The sequence below is a fragment of the Hydra vulgaris genome, chromosome 12, assembly GCF_038396675.1.
Source record: "Hydra vulgaris chromosome 12, alternate assembly HydraT2T_AEP".
In the NCBI taxonomy this organism is placed as follows: Eukaryota; Metazoa; Cnidaria; class Hydrozoa; order Anthoathecata; family Hydridae; genus Hydra; species Hydra vulgaris.
The window spans coordinates 56,142,660-56,164,948 of NC_088931.1; the positions used below are offsets into that span (position 1 = coordinate 56,142,660).

General features: G+C 27.5%; 2 protein-coding genes across 4 annotated transcripts in view; both read right to left on the minus strand.

Moving 5' to 3' along the window:
* Positions 1-820, minus strand: part of LOC100199266 (prostaglandin reductase 1) — a 94,936-nt gene extending 94,116 nt beyond the window's left edge. Inside the window, exon 1 of the mRNA XM_065813786.1 lies at positions 659-820. Coding sequence (XP_065669858.1) covers positions 659-773 — 115 coding nt within the window. The 5' untranslated portion in view covers positions 774-820. The remainder of the gene's footprint in view (positions 1-658) is intronic.
* Positions 821-19,530: 18,710 nt separating this feature from the next.
* LOC136088847 (uncharacterized) lies at positions 19,531-21,551 on the minus strand. 3 transcript variants are annotated; one of them, XM_065813787.1, is made up of 6 exons: positions 21,269-21,551; positions 21,115-21,180; positions 20,576-20,670; positions 20,286-20,451; positions 19,993-20,165; positions 19,531-19,917 (listed from the first exon to the last, which is right to left on the minus strand). In XM_065813787.1, exons 1-4 carry the CDS (start codon positions 21,408-21,410, stop codon positions 20,419-20,421), a joined length of 336 nt encoding a protein of 111 aa, XP_065669859.1. In that variant the 5' UTR covers positions 21,411-21,551; the 3' UTR covers positions 19,531-19,917; positions 19,993-20,165; positions 20,286-20,418. The 3 variants fall into 3 exon arrangements, 1 of the variants encoding a protein (XP_065669859.1); XR_010642548.1 differs by having other exon boundaries at positions 20,576-21,183; positions 21,269-21,536; XR_010642547.1 differs by having other exon boundaries at positions 20,286-20,670; positions 21,115-21,183; positions 21,269-21,533.
* Positions 21,552-22,289: the final 738 nt, after the last annotated feature.

The window sequence follows — 22,289 nt, forward strand, 5'->3', positions numbered from 1 at the left end:
TAAATTTATTTTAACAGCTATAAAAATCAGAGATGGGTATATAAATAAAATAAAAAAGTGCAATATCAAATAACAATGAGAAAACAATACAAACATTATGACAAAAAAAAAATACAATCACTATTTGACAAAGAACAATGTACAATCACTGTGTCATCAAGGACACACTGTCATTATTCAAACAGTTTTGCCATTATTCTGTTGTAATTGCAGAATAATGGGAAAACTGTTTAAAGCCATAAACTTCATAAACGGATCTTAATAGGTCTAAGCTTATTATAATTAATAATCCTTATAAATCCAGGATTATTAAGGTTCAGCATAAACTGTTGTCAATAAAGGGCAAAAATTAAACCTGCCTGTAAGATTTTATAGAAGGGAATAAATAAACAACAACATGTCTGTAAAAATCAAACAACTAATGCCAATAATTAAATAATTTATTTGAAGTACAGATTCTGTACTTATTTCTGAAACAAAACATCTAAGCATCTTTTTAAAAGCTGATTTCAAAATAATAAATCTAATAAAAAAAAAATTACATTATACAAATACATTATTATTTCATATTTTTGTAATGATATTTTGGAATACATATAAAAACTATGAGTTGGTAATTTATCATAAAGAATGATAAAACTTTAATAACTTATCTTACCACCATCTGCTAAAGTAGGTAAAACTTCTTCAACAAGTTCAAAATCTTCTTCTTTTGGAAGTCCGTCAAAATGATTCTTAAGTAAAAATGATTTTGCAATAATCTTTCCAGTCATTGTGTAACTTGTATTGTGTATTTGTTTCTCAAAAAGAGTTTTAAAACTAAAAAGATTATTAGAAATATATTAATAAAACTCCAAAATATTACTGCATTGTTGTCATATTTTTTGTATACCTCTTTAAGATCATGATAAGATCAAGATAGGCCCTAATTAATTAATTTCTGTTTTATATTTACCATATGCAGAATCCAGAAACATAAAAATAAATTAAAATCATCCAAAGAGGTTTGTGGTGAAAAACATGTATTGCCGCATTGAAAAAAAAAATTATCTATTCAAACTATATTCATTTAATGATGGTTGCAAAGGACAGTGCAGAATTTGTAAAAACTTCTAAAACATTTGCCAACTAGAGAGCAAATTTGGTAAGAACAGCAAGAAAGGTACAATGGTGTAACAACTCTACCGGGTACTTGTAGCTATTATCAGATTTTAGATCTTGGGGATAACAGGATTAGGACAAAGAGGTGTAGTACAGACACTAACTACACAATAATCTGCAAACTTAAAATAAAATAAGATAAATTTCTATTTGATGCTTTCACTATAGGTGGTTATGTAATGGTAGTCTATGATGATAAGTGATGGATCAGCATCATAACTAAAATCAACCTGGAAGGTGATTCAGAAATTAATTTCGAAGGTTGCATCTCTTTATCGTACTTGCCACTTTCTTACTCCAGATTTTATTCTTTATCTCTATAAATCTCAAATCCTTCCTTGTATGGAATATTATTGCCATATCTGGGGCGGATCTTCCAATAATGTCCTTTCTCTTTTGATGATGTCCTTTCTCTGAAGCCAACCTTCAATTATTATCACATGATTGGAGGTTGGTAATGCTGCTTCTCTTTCCCTTTTCTATAAATACTATAATGGGCACTGTTCTAAAGAGCTAGCGTCTCTTGTACCATCTACTAAAATTCATTCTGGTGTTACTTGTCATTCAATTAAGTCTCATTCTTTTACTATGACTGTTGCTAAGCCCTCTAAAAATTCTTATTTATCTAGTTTTTTTATTGAAAACATCAGTTCTTTAGAATTCGCTTCCTTCATCTTGTTTTACTGATTCATATAATTTGCAATCTTTTAAGTCGTCTGTCAATCATTATCTTACTCTATACTTTAAACTTTATCTTTTCTCTTCCAGTGACTTCCAACTCTAATAGTGGTTTTTGCAGTTTTGTTGGAAGTGAAGATGTTGAAAAAAATAATAGTATTAAATTAAAAGGTCCATCTGCATATTATAACTGGCCTCAAAGAGATAACTACAGTTTTATTACCAACATAAACAAAACAAAACAAAATCTGTTCCACAAGCTTACTCTTGTTCTGGTAGAAACTAAAGGTTTGAAAAAGCTGAAATAGAAAAAGTACAAGCAAAATGGCAACTAGAGTCAAAATAAAATGTATCTTTAGGATCCAAATTGCAGTAAATTTGATTCCCGTATTTTTTTCACAAGTACATTTTTTTTCCATCTTGATATAAAGTCTTATCAAATTATAATTTATAATTAATTTTATGACCAATAAATAAACAATTTGAATTTTTTTTCATGAACTGATAAACAAACGGTTAATTAAATGAACAAGATTCCAACAGAACAATTTATTGTAGATCAATTTACACACCTTGCTGCAAATGTAAAAAGTAAAAAAAAAAAAGTGTTAGTATTATAAAAAAGGTTTAAGAAAAGCTTTTTTAATTAACAATGAAAAGTTATCATAAGAAAAGTTGATTAAGCAAAAGTTCTTGATTGAACTTTTGATGAATTTTTTAATGATACAATTGATGAACTAAGCAAGATGAAGAAAATTTTTGCACTGAAGAAAAACACTCTGGCATTGGTCCTGAAGATCCAGAAAGAAAAAATTGATTAAACAAAAGTTAAAACAGTGATGAAATCAAGAATCGGTAAAAAAGGTTTTAGCACTAAGAAAAAAAGCAAATTATTTTAATAATTTTCAAAGATTTAGCGGGTTCGAAAAATTATCTTCCAAAAATTAAGGGAAAAAAAAATTAAGAGATAATGCTTTTCTTGATCGTTTGATTGCTTGTTACAAAAAAACTGTGAATTTCAAATTTTTGCTATTTTATATTTTACTTCCACAATTTAAATAGTCAATCAAAGATCAATCAAGATAAGACTATATTATTGGCTCATGGGTGACATGGTTTTTCAGCAAAGTAACTTAAATGCATTAAATACTTAAGAAATATTTGGTTTGCTGACTAGACATAAATTCCTATTCAACAATCCTGTTATTGTGCTGAATGTGCAATTAAAGTCATGAACAAATTTAATTCCATTTATTTACTTTTGTGCAAAACTGTTAAAAAAATGATAAATTTATCTACTCAAATTAAAAATCTCATAAAACTTCAAAACAAGTCTATATGGATGGTACATTTCCAGCCAAGCAATTTCAATTCATACTTATTGTATAGTTTATCAAATATTTTGTAGATAGATGAACTCATCTATTTGTTAAACTGTGTTTTTGTGTGGGACATCATTCATAATACCATGCCTACTGCTTTCAACAATTAATTTAAATTCACAAGTGATATTCATAATTACAAACTTAGATCTATATCTTGTTATAACCTAGCTCTACTATAAAAAAACAAAAAAAAACAAATATGGTATTCAATCTACTAAGTACCAATCAATTCACACTTGGAACTCTCTTCCTCTTTCAATAAAAATAAATCTTTCAAACATTACTAGAAATGCATTTATTGCCAAAATCAAAATCCTCCACAAAAACACTCAATAAAGTTCTAACACATCATTATCACTGTCTCATATCTTTAATTAATTTTGACAATTTTTCTAAATTATAACAGTTTTTAGTTTTCATTCCTTTTAAACCTATTCAGTTACCTTTTCTTCTACTCCTTATCCTTCTGTTTCATATTTCTATGCGTGTATGAACCTGTTTGTATAATTAAATGCATGTATACATTATGCGTATATGTCTGTGCATATAAGAATATGTATATGTGTGTAAGTATAATATATCTACTTATTTATATGCGTTTACTTATTACTTATATATGTGAGTGTATGTATGTGTGTATATAAGAATATGTATATGTGTGTGTCTTTGTGTTTGGGTGGATGTTTGAGAGTGACTAAATGTCTAAATGTATATAACTTCTTATTTGTAGCACACCCCTGAACAACCACCCCTACGCCCTTATTGTTATTGTTTAGGTATTATTATAATGTTAGCTGTTAATGAAAACTATTACTGTTATTATTATAGTTATTATTATTATTACTACTGCTATTATAAGTATTAGTATTCTTAATATCATTATAATTATTATTGCTGTATTATTATTATTAATTTTATTAATACTATTAAGTTACAATTGCTTTATACCATTGTATATCTTTACTCTTCACAATTGTTTCTTGCTATTGTATATATATGCAGTTATTATAAGTATAAATATATTGATTGATTGATGATTAATTGATATATATATATATATATATATATATATTTATGCCTATATATATATATATATATATATATATATATATATATATATATATATATATATATATATATATATTTATGCCTATATATATATATATATATATATATATATATATATATATATATATATATATATATATATATATATATATATATATATATATATATATATATATATATATATATATATATATATATATACAGTATGCAAAAAAAATAATCGTACACTTAAAAAAAAATCAATAATTAATTGTTGTTTTTTTAATGTGTTTTTTGTTGTTGTTATTTTATTTGTGCAAACATTTAAGTTTTGTAATAAGTTCTGCTATTTAAAGCTTTACATACTAAGGGCTAAGGTTGAATTCTAAGGGCTTTAGGTTGAATTTCAAAAGACATGAGGTTTTTCTTCAGATTCTAATAATGTATAAAGGCACGATCTGGAATGTGTTGAAAATAAAATTCTAAGCGTTCCTTCTCAGTACAAAATTGATATTTTCTGAAACTCAGAAAATAGTGTTTAAAAACTTTATCTTTATTATTTTAGCTATCTCTTATTACAAATGGGTTTTTATGAAACACACTTGACCATCCATTGTCTTTGTCGTCAAAATGTAGTTTATTTAATATATAGTAATACCTTTCAGTTTTGTACACTGGTGTTTTAGATGTTTGAGTTTTAACACTAACAGGCATTGTGCAAACTCCAAACTTTTGTATGTTTATGCTTATATCAAAAAAGAATGTTTTGCAAAGAATTGGGGGTGATTAGAGCTTGGGAACAAAAAACATAATTTTCAGGCCCACCCAGCCCTTAACGTTGGAGCAACGAGTTGATAAAATATTTTCTTTATTCTTTTCATGCAATAATCTCTTATTTTTCAAAAACTATGACCATATAAAGTTTTAACCCCCCTCAATTTGAGGGGGCTGTAAACATTGCAGGCTTATAAAAACTAAACATTAAGAGATTATTGCATGAAACTTGAAATTTGGTGATGAATATAAAATAGTAAAGAAAATATTTTATAAACTGGTTGCTCCCACAATAAGGGCTGGGTGGACCCAAAAATTAGGGGTTTTTTGTTCCCAAGCTCCAATCACCCCAGTTCTTTGCAAAACATTCTTTTTTGATATAAGCATAAACATACAAAAGTTTGGAGTTTGCACAATGCCTGTAAGTGTCAAAACTCAAACATCTAAAAATCCAGTGTACTTTAATGGTTTGATAACTTTATGGCTAACATGCGACTAGAATTACTTTTTTGGGTCTGTTCTATACATTACAGGTTTCAAAGCAAAATAAAATGCATATAAAACAATTTTATTAAGTTAAACAATAAGATCATATATATTATATCAACTAGTTAAAATATGCATGTGTTTAATTAGTTTAAATTCTCATAGAACTGTAAGTGAAAGCCACTTTTTAAAGCTTCAATCCATGGTGTTTGTTAGTCTCTGCAACAGCATAGCGCTTCAATGTTTTGTGCTAAATATTTAGGTACAGTCCTGTATGTTTGCTCTAAGAAAAGTCCAAGAGGTTTGTATATTAGTACAGGTAACAATCATGTAAATACATGATTGTTACCTGTACTAAACTTTTACAAGGTTTTAATGCAGGAATATAACTGAATTGGTGTTACCAGCATCATTTAATTTTAAACATCCAATAATTTAAGAACGTTACCACAGCTGGGACCATCCAATCTGCCACCATTATACCATTATACCCAAAAAAAAGGATTTTAGGCCCTCATTGACAATAAGAGTGTCAATAATTTTTGTTACAACATGCTCATACATGTGAAGTTCCAGTGGAGGGATGGTGTAAAGAATAAATTTTCTGGGACCTTCCTCATGCGAACATGGGTTAATAAAATTATTGAATAATTTCATAGTCTTATAAAGATATCCTGCATCTTGGTACTGATAGTAATCTGAACTTAAGGAGGCAAAAGTATTCAAGACACCTGATGAGCTAATTGTACCAGTACAGTAACAACAAGCATGTTTTCCACCATGACTCTATAATAAATTGTTTTTTTATTCTGAGAAAAATTAATAAAATTACGCAAAATCTCTTACTGATATGCCAAGAAGTACATTTATGACCTTTAAGTAAGTAGCCACAAAAACTTTGAGCTGACTTAGATTAATTAATTTAATGAGCATTCAACGATTATGGTTTTTTTCCTTTACATTACTACCAAAGCCAGAGTTATCACCTTGTTCTCTACAGAGTCTTTCTCATTCCTACTTTGCTCCTCTAAATTTATTTATTGTTGAATAATAATTCTAATTTTATTTCTTTTATTTGCATAATATAATATGAAGTAGGTTAAGTTTCTAAACCTTCAGTGAATCCTGTCCTCCATCAATTCCAACTGTAACAATGACTTTCATAGGATCTAATCCATGTAGATAGCATTTTTCTTGAACAAGTCTGGTAATATCTTTACTGTATACAACATCTTTCAACACTGAGTTTTCAAGTTCTTCCTTTCTATTTAAAAAAGAATTTTTTGTAACTGTAAAACTTTTCTAGAGCATGAGAACGCTTTATAACTGTAGCAATTGAATTTTTTTCAACACCTAGTTATAAAATCCCTAACTGTAAACAATGTGAGTTATATTAACAATTAAAAATTTTTTGAAAATAAATGAACTAAAATACTGCCATTTAAATTATAATATAAAATATTAAAACACAGAGAGGACCAAAATCTTTCTGTATATCTCTAAAAATATCACAAACAACATTTTCAGGCAGTTCATGATTTTTCTTGATATTAAATAATGTATCAGTAGAGACTTTATTTGTTTGGAGTTTAGGTTTTAGTACTGCATATAACAGTGATACTCCTTAAATTAAAATAAAATATTGCAGCAAAGCATTATAAATAAATAAACAAATAAATAAAAATCTATTTGTTGATAATTGTAATGAATTTAACTAGAAACTTTAGAACATTTGAGTTTATTTGCTCTGACATCTTTTTAACCTTAGAAAGAATAGGATTCTTAGTATTTTGAATAGCAGATGTTCAGGTGCATGAGTGCCAAATGCCCTTTCCAACTAGTTGAAAACAATCTGCGCAGAATGAGTTTAATCTTTCAAATCTTTCAAATTTTTATTTGACTCAATGATAAATTTCTTAAATTAAAAACATTGTGGTTGCATTTGTCTGATACTATACAACAAATTGAATGTAAAAATTGATCGTTAGTCGGAGCAACTCTTCGAATCTTTATAAGTAGCTCTCTTCCACTTTTTCCAACCTCTTCAATCATTTTCATAAGCTTTCTATGCTGTGAACAAGATTATTTGTATTTTTAATAAAATATTTTAGAAAAAATTTAACAAAGTAATAAAATATTTATAAAATATAATAACCATTTTGGCATAGAGAGCATTTTTGCAACGGCAACAAAGTCAAGTTAGAGATGCATTTATATCAAAACAGAATCCTTCGTGTACATAGCCTCAAACTAGTGTCACCTACAATGGCCTACTACGAAGAGAGTAGTTGTCCATTTTGTTAAAGCAACAAAAACAAACTGAATCTCTGGATCCATTATGATTTTTTTCCTTGAAAAATGAGCCATTTAAAATGTAATATTTATCTTGGTTAGATTTTCAAAATAATATCTACGTTTATTATTAATAAAAATAAATGTTTAAAAAAGTAAAAAAGTTATAAAAAAATATAAAAATTTTATACAAATTTTAAAAATTATATAAATTTTAACAGTTAATATTTCTAAACAAGACATCAAGCTTTAAGACTCCTCAAGCTTACCCACATTTTGAAGACAAAGACAATGGATGGTTGTGTGGATTTTCACAATTTTTATAAAAAGATATAGCTAAACTATGAATTCTCTAGATTTGTAAGACCATTTTTCATCTCAATAGTATATTGATCTCAATATTTTAATATCTCAATAGTATATTGATCATAACTTCCAAATAATCTTAACTCAGAAAATAAGGGCAATCGAACCTTCAAGATTTTGTTCAAATATTAATAAGGAAAAAAATAAAATAATAAATTTGAAAAACTTCAAAATATATTCATCTCAAGTAAAATGAATCTGTCTGTTTGTTACTCTGACTAAATAAGGACTCACCTCAATTAAAAATGTATGTTTTTTTTATAAAACTATAAAATATGAGCATACAAACACATATAAAATAAATAGATTTGGTATCAAACTAATCCTGCATAATTCTATGTTTTGTTTCCATTGCAAAACAATTGTTTTGAAAACTATTGTATTGAAAAACAAAATTAACAATACTCATAAGTTACAAATATAGAATCAGAAAAATGATAAAATAAAAAAATTTTCTTAAGCCTTTATTAAATAAATATACTTTATATAATGAAGTCTTTCAATTTTTCAGGGATTCCAAGAACAAAATTAGAAAGCAAAAGTTAAAATAATAAATCGAAAACATTTTATATTTTGGTTCTGTAAATTTCATAAATAGCAGAATCGGAGAAATTTGGTTTACAGCTTTGAACTATTTTTAATCGCTCTTAGATTCGGTTTATTGACTTTTCTTTCAAGAAAACATATGAAACCTATATACTTTTGAATAGCCTGGATAATGTTGTTGTTTAAAAATAATAATAAAAATTACAGATTTTTTTTTCTTTAATTTTGGCAAAAAATCAAGTTTTTCAGACCACTGTAGTTTGTTGTGAAAACTTAATTATATATTTATAAATCAAAGTTAAAAATTTTTATTTTAAATTTAAATCAAACTAAATATTAAATATTCAAACATTATCTTAAAATTTTCGTCTTAAACTCTTAAATTTACCAAAAACCTAATCATGGTCGTACTTTGATTTTGCCTAATTCGCATAGTTTAAGAAATGTCGTTCAAAAGTTAAGCAACATATTTTATAATGGAAATATTTTATAATGGAATTTTCTTATCTTAAATTGCTCAACTTAACGTCAGTGTGTCACAAAGTTTATGTTGTATAACAAAGCGCAAATAAATAGAAATCAATTTCTGCAGCAATTGTTGTACAACAAAATCGCACAAATGTTTTACAATATTTCTACAACTACTGAAACAAAGCTTAAGTAGCGACAGCAACAGGAAAACCAGGATCTACTAGGGGTCCAAACCGTCTCCAAAAAAAAGGGGGCACGTCATAAACAACATCCAGATCAATATTTAACAACTTATACTATTGTTATGTATCTAAGTAATGCAAAGTCTTTTTTAAATTATTGCTTTAGCTTTAGTAATAGTAATATTGACCAATGCTTCAAGTAGCAACGTTTTATTAATCTTTATCTAAATATTTTAAAGAAATTACTTTAGTTTATGAACAATAAAAATAATTTACGTCTTTAACATAAATTGTATTTTTATAAAACGTACTTTATGGACAATCCCTAACTAATAGTTAAATTTGACGTTGCGCGTTGGCGTGCCAGCTACGGAAAAATTTTTAGCACGTTGAATAGAATTTAAAGATATTTGTTAAAACTCTTATATGTTTATATGGTTGTCCTTACATTTATGTAAGGACAACTTTAGATATAACTCAAGATCATGTGTTAGCACTAAGCTTATCAGCTATTAATGCAGAGGATGCAGCTCGAATAAAAGAAAAAGGTTTGAGACCAATTTGCAGCTATAAATAGTAGGGAAAAAGCAGTTTCATTAGATTTTCTACTAACTGTATTTTAAAGCTGGTTTCTATGTCGCTCTATTGTATAAACTAGCAAGCAAGTAAATTTCTTTCTTAATGCTTGCTTTCAGTAACGCGTATAGTGTAAATATATATTTTATTGTTTTGATAATTTCGATCAGTGTGCGGAAAGTTACGGTGTGCGGCTTTACCCAGTTAAAAAAAAAACACGTATTTTGTAAATATGTGTTGTTTTTTTTAACGATAGTTGTTAACCAAAGTAAACTTAGTAAACTCAAACTTTTGTTTAGTGTCTTAGACGTACTTAATAGTTAATATAAAAGGCACATAAAACCATTGATAAAATATATTTATCACAAGAGCAATTCTTGAAAAAAATATTTCTTGGGGTTAATGTGCCACCCCCAACCCTTGTCGCCCCCTACTCATTCCTATGCCCCCCTTCCCCACAACGCTAAACCTCAATCTGCTACTGATTACATCTTTTTATATTCAGAAACAAATTTTACAATGGTATGCTTATGAAAAACGGAGCCGTTCAACAATATCAAGTATGTGTGTTAATAAAGTTTTTTTAATGCACAGAAAGAAAGATTTGGTTTGAATAAATTAGAAACAGGTTTGTTGGAGTACACTGAATGGAAGTATTTTTTAGATGAATTTATTCTTTCTCATATTCAGTAGAGTAAAACTGGGTAAAACCGCACACCGTAACATTTCGCACACTGATCGAAATTATCAAATAAAAACTAAATGAATATGGCTATGAAAAAAATAGATTTAAATACAGAACTATCTCCTCTATTCGAATAGATAAAATTATATGCCGACTCAACTCCGTTTTTTTCTTGTTTTATACGACTTTAACGGGGAGTCAAAATTTTTTATATATTTTTTATCGTTGCGAACAAAATAGCGCTTGAACCGAAACTGATATAAAAATAATTTCAGCACTATCTTGTTGGAAATTTAATTTTAATTCTGATAGTATAATTTTTGTGCAGCTAGAACAAAAAGTCAAATAAAAAATCAAAATAGTAAAAAAACTTTTTTCTGATAAAACCGCACACTCGATTAATTACTTAGTTTAGTTTTTCACAAGTGACTAAGCGCCTATATTTATCTAATTAACTTCGTGTTAATTCCAGTTTAATAACGAATGAAATATAATGTTATTTGTTAATATAATAGACTCTTATCCATTAAAAACCAATTATTCTATTATTTCTCAATATAATCATCACTTACTTAATTCAATTTAACTACTCACTTTAACATGTCAACTAAAAAAATAAAAGCATACAAACAAGACGGTATACTAACCCCATTAACTAATATGAAAGAAAATAAAACATCACTGAGAAAAGCTGCATTCAAAAAATGGCGTTCCATTGTCAACGCTCAAAGATCGCAAAAGTAACTACAAAAAAAGGCTTCCATGGCTCAGGTACAACAACGGTACTCTCAAATGAAACAGAAAGATTGATGTTGTATGCGTTCCAATTACTTGGTGACTGGGGTTATGGTTTAACCCGAAATGAAATCCGAAATGAAAAAATAAAAGAATTTGTATATGGCTACCTTAAACGCGAAGATCAATTGCACTTATTCCAAAATGGCAAACCTGGTAAAGACTGGTTTTATGCTTTTATGAAGAGATGGTCGAAAAAAATTTCAACAAGAAAAGCTTCCAAAAGAGCTGCTTTTTATACGCCAAAAATAATTGATCGTTATTTTGACAAATTTAAAATTGAAAGTTCGTGTTTTTTCTATCTTGTCAATAATTTAAAATATAAAACATACATGCAAAAAATCAAAACAAAACAGCTTGAGCAAAAAAGACTTGTAATTATTAGAAAAGTTTATTTATATTACATACAATCCTGAATAAAACATTTTATAAATAATATCTATACACAAAAAACATATTTGTTTAAATATATTGTTTATATAGGGATGTTTAAGCGCCAAACCTGCCTATACAACAAAGTTAAAAAAAAATTAGTTATTAAAAAATGATTTATATAATGTGTCTTTGCAAACACCAATATACTTAAAATTTCTAAATGCATTGAACTGCAATTACTTTTAATTTTTTTGGTTTAACAGCTTTTGTTAAGAGCTTTTAAATTTTGCGTCTAATTATCTCATTTTCATTTTTTAACATTTTTGTTGCATCATCTATACTGCAGCCGTTTTTCGAAACGTCTTAAGGTAAAAAAAAATCAATTTTGACTTTTTTACAAATAAGCTAGTTTAGTTGTCTACAAACCTTATTGAATACATATTTTCAAAGAGCTCTAAAAAAATCATAAAAGTTATTCGTTTCAAAAAACGTTTTACAATGAGTTTCTCCAAATAACTTTTTTTAATTGTTATTTTTCCGAAATAGGTAAATAAGTATATTAAGGCGTTTTGAAAAACGGCTCTGTCGTATATTTATAATACGGCGTACATTTATAATATGGCGTATATTTATAGTAAAAAAATAGATGTAGCAAAAAAAACTTTTAATTGTCTAAAGAAAGTTTTAAAGATTTTTCTAGCTACTGGCTTTTTTTTTTTGCCTTAACACCAGCACCTTCTGGAGTAGCAGGACTGTCTTATTAGGTTTTTTCTTTATTAAGTTTCAGACAATTTTTTTTTTTAGACCATCCGTAGCTTGTTAGACTTTTGTTGACTAATTAACTGAGTACATTAACATTAGAAGTATCTCAATCATGACACACGCGCAAAAAATATTTTTCTAGGTATTCTAATGATTTTAGAAAAAATTTAGCTTTTTTAAAAATGCTTTCGTTTGTTAAATAGTATAATATCGTGACACGTTTTAAAATAATCAAAATAAATATTTTAAAAAAATCAATAAGAAAAAGAAAAAAAAAAAGTAACCAGTGGTACTATTCGAACTACGGCTTACTTGTTCAGAAGCTCAGCGCATTATCCACTCGGCCACGCTGGCATGTTGTAAAGCGAAAATTTTTAAAAGTATATAATAATTTTTTTAACGGAAATAAATGTTATAGTGCAAAATTAAGGAGAGCTTGACGCAATGTAATTTTCAAGTGAAAATCAAACTATAAAACTTGATAAATGTTTCAATATGTTTTAACGTTACTTAATTTGAAGTTTACGTACGTTAGATATTTGCATACACGTTTGTTCACGTTTTCTTATAAAACAATGTGCTGCGACTCTTTCTCGCCGCTACCTCAGTTGCAATGGCTGCCAAGAGTTCCGTGTCAAACACACTCGCATGAGCACTAAGACTACTAACACTATTAAGTTTGGCAATAATATATAGAGATTCTGACAACAACGGACGAGTGTAACTTTTTTTTTTTAATTTGTTAAAACATTTTTTTTCTTATGTTTTATTTTAAAATTTCCCTTAAAATAACGTCTAATACCATTTTGGCACAACGCTCTATAAACTCATTTGGAATTTCCGGTGAAAGGTAATTTCAAATTCAGGAAACAGCACATTTTAACCTGTTACCCAACTATAATAATTTTATTTTTGTGTGTCTTTAATATTTTTATGTTTCAGAGAGTTGTTCATTGAAGAAACCATTATTAGAAAATAAAAGTAAAGGATAATATTATAGTAATTAAACAGAAAATCACTGAAAAAGTAAATGGTCGAGCAAAACGCAAGAAAATAAAGCAATTCAAAGAAAATAAAGAAGTTACGCCAGAACAAATTAAAAGAAGATTGTTTATTGAGGAGTAGGAAGTTGAAAAAGAAATTTTACCATTATATAATAATACTACTGAAGAGGCCAAAGAGAATGACGTAGAGAAACAAATTGTGATTGTTAATGAAGAGTTGAAAGATAATAGAGTTGAAAAAGAAGGTGTGACAGCTAATGACGAGTCAGAAGAGGCAGTAGTTAATAATGATGATGTAACACTGCTGGATATCACAGATAATATTTCTTTTGATATTGAAGTTCCAAAATCTATTATAAATACAAACAAAAAAATTTATAAAAGACAATAAAGTCAACAGTTCTAAAAAACATCTGATTGCATGGTCCGATACATAAGGAGGGCAGAATCGAAATTTCAAAATGGTCCTCGCATGTTTGAAACTTGTATGTGATTCCAAATTGACATACACCCAAATAACACATAAATTCTTGGAGAGTGGCCATAGTTTTCTTCCAAATGATAGTGATTTTAGTGACTTCGAAAAACGTGTAAAATTTAATTCGCACATATTTTCACCAAAAGGCTGGTATGACGTTATCAGAGAAGCAGGATGTGGCAGCAGTTCTTTTCGTGTGGTTGAAATAGAAAATGAGTCCAACAAAACTGAACGCTTTTTTTATTTACCAAAGAAATGGAGCAGAGTATCATCGACAGAAAATTTAACAAGAATTCAAATTAAATCAATCAAGATCAAGAATTCAAATTAAATCAAAAAAATCAGCTGGCTAAATACAAAACAAATTAAAGTTTGCAGGAGTTATCCAAAATCTATATTCGCTAGGTATTCACACATTGATGGAGACATTAGCACAGTTTAAAAATATGAGTTGCTGGTCTCTCGTTATGAAAGTCCTGCTACAAGAACTTTTTTAGTAAGTTTTGTAAAGAGTTTAAATTCAATTTGTAAACGCTAGTATGATTGTGTACCAGTAGGTATTCATCTTTATTGTAATCAAGAGGTTTAATGACGAAATATTTATTTTTTTGTTCTAGATGCATTTTAGCTTAATTTAGTAACATTTGCTAAAGAAAATTGGCGGAACAAAGCTGGCAAAAACCACTGTATATGTTATGTCGCGACGTTACTAATTTTTTAATGTCGAAAATAAACGTGGTTGGTACAGGAAATTTCGGAAACTTCCATTAAGAAAATCCTGTATATGTGATGTTGTTCTGTGTAATTCCAATTTTGATTTATCAATGTACATTTAAAACCCAAACTATTTTACCCGTGTTTTTTGCGGTCACAAATCAGGTTTGCAACCAAATCAGACGATCAGGATACAAATGTAGATGATGATGTTGCACAAACAGGTCCATGATGAACAAGCGGTAGGCGGTATTCTAAGAAGATTTTTGATAATACATAAACCAGAGAAAACAGTGATCCAAAATATTTGTTTATGAGTTTATTAACTTTATTAGTAGTCTTTGACTTAATCTTAATGTAAACTTTTATTTTCTGCTAATGAGATTAAATTTAAAAAATGTTTGATAGAAATTGTTACTTTAACATTTCCACTGTAAAAAGCTTGATCATTTAAATTTTTTTGATTATCGAAATATAAACAAGTATAGTGCACGAACATTTTTTCTCTAAATCCCCACTATATGAAAACGTTTTATATAAGTTTATAACCTTATATACAGTTTTATAAAATAAAAGTATAGTATAAGTAGTATAGTATAAAAGTTTATAAACATATTATAATAGTTATAAAAAATATAAATAATAAGACCAGGTCTTTTATAACTATATCTTATTTATAAATTTAAAGACCTATTTAGCTCTTATTACTTATATAAAGTTAAAAAGTCATAACGTAATTTTAATTTATATTAATTTTAAAACTTAAATAAGTTGAAATTACGTTAACTAAATCAAAGAAACTATTAGACAAGATTTAAAAGTTTAATATCTCTACGGGCATTTGCTGATTTAAAATGGATTTAGATCGTTTAAATGACATTTAAATCTATCTGAACGTTTAGAAATCAATTCTAAACGAATTCTAAATATTTAGAAAGCGTTTATACGCTTAATCAAGAACTTTTTACTGCGCATTGGGTATAATAATATTTATTCGACGTTTAATTAATGTTTAACCTAAAGGTGAGTTTCCACTCATCCGTTTTTCTATGGGAACGGGGAAGGGAACGGAAAAATAATCACGTGAGCATGCGCAGTAGAAAAACGGATGAGTGGAAACTCATCGATTTCATTAAAAAAAACAAAAAGTTAAGAGGATTTTTTCTTGCTAGAAAGCAAATTAAATAAAAACTATTATTGTTTTTTTAAATAAATGTGTTAAAAATGCCTTATGACTATAGCCACAAAACAATACATTTAGAAGACATTCACAATTACTATTTTTTTAGCAATAAATATTTCCTTTCAAATAAATGTGTTGATAACGTGGTGTTTTTAGACAACACATTTTAATTAAACAGTATTTTATAAAGTATCTTTTTTTAAAGCAACATAACATGCAAAAAATGTGATTGGAAGAGTAAAAGCGGATCAAATTACCGAACAATAAAAATCAAGTAACTTTTAAAATTCTTTAAAATTTTTAAACTCTTTTTTTAAATGAGATAAAAAATACCAACAAGCGCATTATTTATTATTATTATTATTTTTTTTTTAATTGTATTTGAAAATATGAAAACTAGAAGAAAAAAAAATGATCGCTTTTGGCAGAAAGCCTGTTAAAACCGATCAATATAGAATACATTTAACAAATTTAACATTTTATATATGTAAATGTATATATTTTTTATATAGCATACAGAAATATGCTATATATTTTTTATATAGCATACAGAAATAATAAAAGATTTAAGGTTTACATTTTTTCAACAAAAAAAATCTGAACCCATTACAAAAATTTTTGGCAAACATGTTTTGTTGCAGAGCTAAGTATTGCAATTTGGATTCTCGCATGTCATCATGTCCGAATGTAATTCTTTTTTACACTTTCTGCATTTAATAACTTTTCTTCTTTTGGCTGAAGGTGTTGTAATCGGTTCTATATTTTGAGTTACTTCTTTTTCTGCAGAGTTTGGCAATGGCATTATGAGTTTGCAGATGGTTTTACGCTTTTTAGCTTGTTTTTCAGCTAATTTGAGTTGCTTAACTTCTTCTCTTTTTTTGAGATGATCTGCAACACTGTGTTCTGTAATACATTGGCCAGCAATTTTTCGAATATTAGGTTGCCTCAAATTTTTACATGAGACTGATTTTTTTCTTGAAGAAAACTCTTTAGCTCATTTTCCTTTTCGATTTTCATTCTCTCATGTAGTGCACTGTACTTGTCAAACCTCGAAGCTTCTTTTGCTGGTTCAGAAGATAATCCTTAAGACTTTATTGTTCGCAATGGCGTTGAAGACATCGGTTGATTAAACGTTTCGGAGATAGCTAATGCTTGCTGATTGATTTTATTTTTGTTAAGTGGAAATAACCCAGTATATTCAAAACCAGCAGTAGCGTGCAAACGTGTGAAACACTAACCGCTCTCATACACCTGTTTGAGCAACGTAGGAAAATTTTCTTTATCTAAGTTTTTGCATTTTGTGTCTTTGTAATATTTGGTAAGAACTGCCTTCCACACTTGCTTAACATGGCAATAGACACCTCTGTCCAGTGGCTGAAAAATGTGAGATGAGTGGGCTGGTAAACAAATCAAAATTATATTGTTTTCCCGACATAGCAATACAGCTGCTAAACTGACGTGAGACATATGTCCATCAAGATGTAAAATATGAGGACCACTAATAGTTTGACATTCTGGTATATATACTTCCTTAAACCATTCAATAAATGTGTCATGCTCCATTCAACCAATTAGAAATTGAATATCTGGTGCCAGTTGGACCACCTAAAGCCCACTCAGCTTTAAAGTTTCGCTTTGCTTTTAATATCACGAATGTTGGTGTAAAGTATCCATCAGCATTACAGCAATTGTTCACTGTATAATGGAGTTTTTTATTGCTACCAGTGAGTTTCAAAACACGCTTTGCACCTTTTCGACATACTACAGTTGCTTTGCCTTGATCACCACAGAAACCCGTTTCATCGCAATTCCAAATGTGACAACCAGAAGTTATCCCAGACAATTGATATTGTTTAGTGACAACTTCAAAATAATTATCAATTGTTTCTTGCGTACAAGAAGCGGCTCTGGCAGATGCTAAAGATTGAGTTTTTCTTGTGGAAATTTCTTTAGACCATCGGTTTATCGATGCATAAAACCAGTCTTTGCCAGGCCTTTAACGCAGCTTCTATATCTTCTTCATTGTAAGCCTTTTTACTTGTTGTCATCTTGAAAGGCGATAGTTAATATATAGGAAGAACCCGAAACTAACACATGAGAAAATCCAATAACTTAATTCATCTAGGTACCTAATTTAAAATTTCACATACTACTCAATATAGGAATTTAAAGTAAATATGTGAATGATTGGTTTTACCAGAAAAAAATTAATATTAATTTTTCTTACTTTTTTGTCTAATTTTTAACTATAAAACAAACAAAAATTATGTAATCGGTATTAAAATTAAATTTTTTAGAAGGTTGAGGTAAAATTGTTTTTAAACGAGTTATGGTTCCCAAATTATTACGATAGCAAATAAAAGATAAAAGCAAACTTTTGCGACTCTCTTTTAAACTTTTATAAAAATCAAATGACTGAAAAATAACTTGAACTTTATTTGACACATTTGAATAGAAGAGATGATTCTCGTTCTTCTGGTGTTTTTATTTTTTAAATATTCCTATCAATGTTCCGGTTTTATTTAAATTTTTCTAACAGTGATCGAAAAAGCAGTATGATCGGTTTGACCCGCATTTACCCTATATATTCTAATGACATTTATAAATTCTTTGCATACTTTCTCTAAGGTCATTTGAATAATGTCAATTTCTTTGATTTCCTTATTTCTGACTTCAATAAAAAGAAAATATTTTTAAATGAAATATCTACCTATAAGAACAAAGAAAAGAATAAACCTAAGGTACGTTTAATTTTTATACTTTTAAATTTTCTTTTTGATTATTATGTAATTTCAACATTATAACGTCAAAAGTATGAAACAAAAATGAAAAATTAGTTCTATAGTTTCCAGAAAAGGTTTTTTTTAAAGAGGACTTTTAAAGCTAAGATCGCCTTAGCTTAGCTATTTTTAAAGCTAAAGGTCATTATTTTAAGCTTAAAGGTCATTTTAGCTACACCTTTAAGGTGTAGCAATATTTTCATAATTGTTTTATTAAATTTCCAGAATAAAAACTTTATAACATTGAGTTAATTTTTTTTGTTTTTATGAAAAATAGTTTGATGTTTACTTGTTAAATTCTTGTTGAAGGACTCTTTATTCTGCTTTTTTGATTTTTTAAATAACCCAGACGGCACATCTGGTTTTAATCTCGGAATTAAAACCCGTATAAACACGTGTTTGTTACGATCCAGGCGTAAACCAAAAACACGTGGATTTCACGGGAAGTTTAACTGGAGTTTGACACGTGTTTTCTATGGTTTCAAACACGAGTTTTTTTATGTTTTAAATACGTGTTTTTGAGGTTTTAAACTCGTGTTTTATAAGGTTTTAAATTCGTGTTTTCTATAGTCTAAAACGGACTTACGGCATTTAATAAAGTTTCCAAACGGAAACTTTATTTAATGCCTTAAGTTAGTTCAGGCATAAGTTTTCCAAATTTATGCCTGAACTAACAGCTGTTCAGCACGGTTTAATGATAAACCAAAAATACGTAGGTTTTGTTAGACACGTTTATAGCTTTAAACCGTTTAAACCTTTTTTTATATATACTACATTATATTTACGACAATTTTGTTGTTTTATTTTTGTTTTTTAAGGTAAATTATTTTACAATAATACTACAAAGAAAAAATAAACAAAGAAATAAAAAACCAAATCATTAAAAATACGCTTTCGCATTTTTACAAACAATTCCAGTAGCATCAAATGTTCTTTTTAATTTTTCTTAAAAATCGAGTCTCGAACTTTACTAATTCCTCAATTGAGGTAACCTGTTCAAATTTAATTTCATTCAAATCTTTATCTAAAAACTATTGCAGTAGCCCAAATTTCTTTTTATGTAATGGTGTGACAATCATTTTACGCTAAAACATGGCATCATCCATGGGAGAAGTTTCGTTTGTCTGATTTTTTGGTCAATCTGTATTGGTAATAGTTTTTGATGATTCGCCTTAATCTGTTTAAAAAAAAACAAGTTCTATAATAAATAACAAAATAAATGATTATCTTAGTCTATTGTTTTGTATTGTACCTAAATAAATGCACTATAAAAAATGCTGTTTGAAAAAACCAGAGTAATGATTCGATGGAAGAGTAAAATTGATTTTTTCCTTATTAATCACGCTTGTTTGTGTCTGTACATTTAAACGGAATTGACCCTTCATTCTTCTTTTCAAATTGTTTTTTAGAGCCACCTACTTCAACCTAAATAAGAGACGCCCTTTAAGAATTTATGAAACCCATTAAGAAACATAATTCATCAAATATACTATTGTACTTTTTAAATGTTATAAACTTTTAAATTAAATGCAAATAAGTTATTACTTTGGAAAGACCCATAAGCCCGAGTATTCACAAGTATTTTCATTAGCATTTGTACCAGGATGTAAATCCTCTCTTAATTGATTTTTGCTTATAAATATAGAAATCTTTAAAGGTTGATTCGAAGCCATCTCATTTAGGTTTTGTTGCTTGTTAAATTGCAAATATCCTGTTTTAAGATAAATTAGACTAATAAATACTCAAATATAGGTAATAAATATAAATATAAGTTATACATAATATTTGAAAAAACCAAATGCACACATGTTCCCTGTTCATAAATAGTCACCTACTTTAATCAACATTAACATTATTATCTTTATTAAGTGTCTGAAGTCTTCTATAAATATATTGTCTTCATCTAGATTATGTGATAACGGTAAAACTCCTAAAAGATAAAATATGCAAAAACAAAATTTACCAGAAATATTAGTGTCATTTTAAGTTTTTTGAAGTTAAAGATAAATAAATAGAGTTTCAATACAAGTATTTTCATTAACAATTGTACCACCATTAATAATTTTTCTCATTCTCTTTTTCATTGAACATGTGAAAAACTTAGTAGTTGACTTTTAGTAGAATTAGTAAGATTATTTTAGTAGATTATAAGTAAGTAGAAGACTTATAGTAGAATCTTTTCAATTTATGTTTTGCTGCTTATTAAAACCCATATATTCTGGTTTAAAAATGTTATATATATATATATATATATATATATATATATATATATATATATATATATATACATATATACACACAAACAAAACAAAAAAAGTTCAATATGCGCTAATGCATATCACTAGCCATAGTCTGCTTGATAATAGACCCTTACCTTTATCATTTTCTTGCTGGCTTCGGCTCATGCCATATTTATTATACTGCTGACTCATTTTTGTATCTTCTTAAACAATTAAAAATTAATTTAACATTTACATAATAATTTTCAAATATAAACAATTGATTTACAGATAAGTAAAGTTACTTACAGACAGTAATTTGCAACAAAGTATTACTAGATTTTGCTGTCAATATTGGTAGAGAAAGTTTATTCGATGAAGCATAGGTAGTATTTTGGTGCAGCCTCGCAGCTCGAAGACAAATTAAAACATTCAGGAAATAAATTTCCATCTAAGGCTGATCGATATTTTTTCATGTATTCTTTCTACTATGCTGAACTTGTTCTTTTCATTTTTGTTAAATAATAATTATTATTAGGATATCCTATAGCATTTAGTACACACACATTTATATAGGAACAACACTAGTATTTTTCAAACATATAACAAAAATAACAATAGTAATAGTAATAACAATAATACTGTTAACACAAAAAATTTATTATATATATATATATATATATATATATATATATATATATATATTCATCGCAGAAATAAACACACATATACAGATACAAATACACACAAATATACATTCGCCCAAATAAACACACATATGTGTGTATATGTGTATATATTAGGTATACATAACATATACATTTATTTATAAGTGTGTGTGTAAGTATGTATGTATGTATATATATATATATATATATATATATATATATATATATATATATATATATATACACACACACATATATATATATATATATATATATATATATATATATATATGTATATATTTATACATACATACATAATATATAGACTTATACATACACACATATATACATATGAATACATAAATAAACACACACATATTTTATATGTATTATACATACTTATATAAAATATACATTGTATAAATTATATAGATACACAAGTGTGTATGTATATAGATACACGTGTGTATATATATGTGTATATATATATATACATGCTAATACTTAACAAAAACTGAATTTATTTAACATATAAGCTTTCTCGACAAATGTTTTCCTGAATGTTCTTGTTACACACTCTAAAACCTTCCGATTTATAAAAATGCAATAAATTAGAAAAATCGCGTGCTTTTAGTAATGGTTTCACATTCGTTGCGAAAACT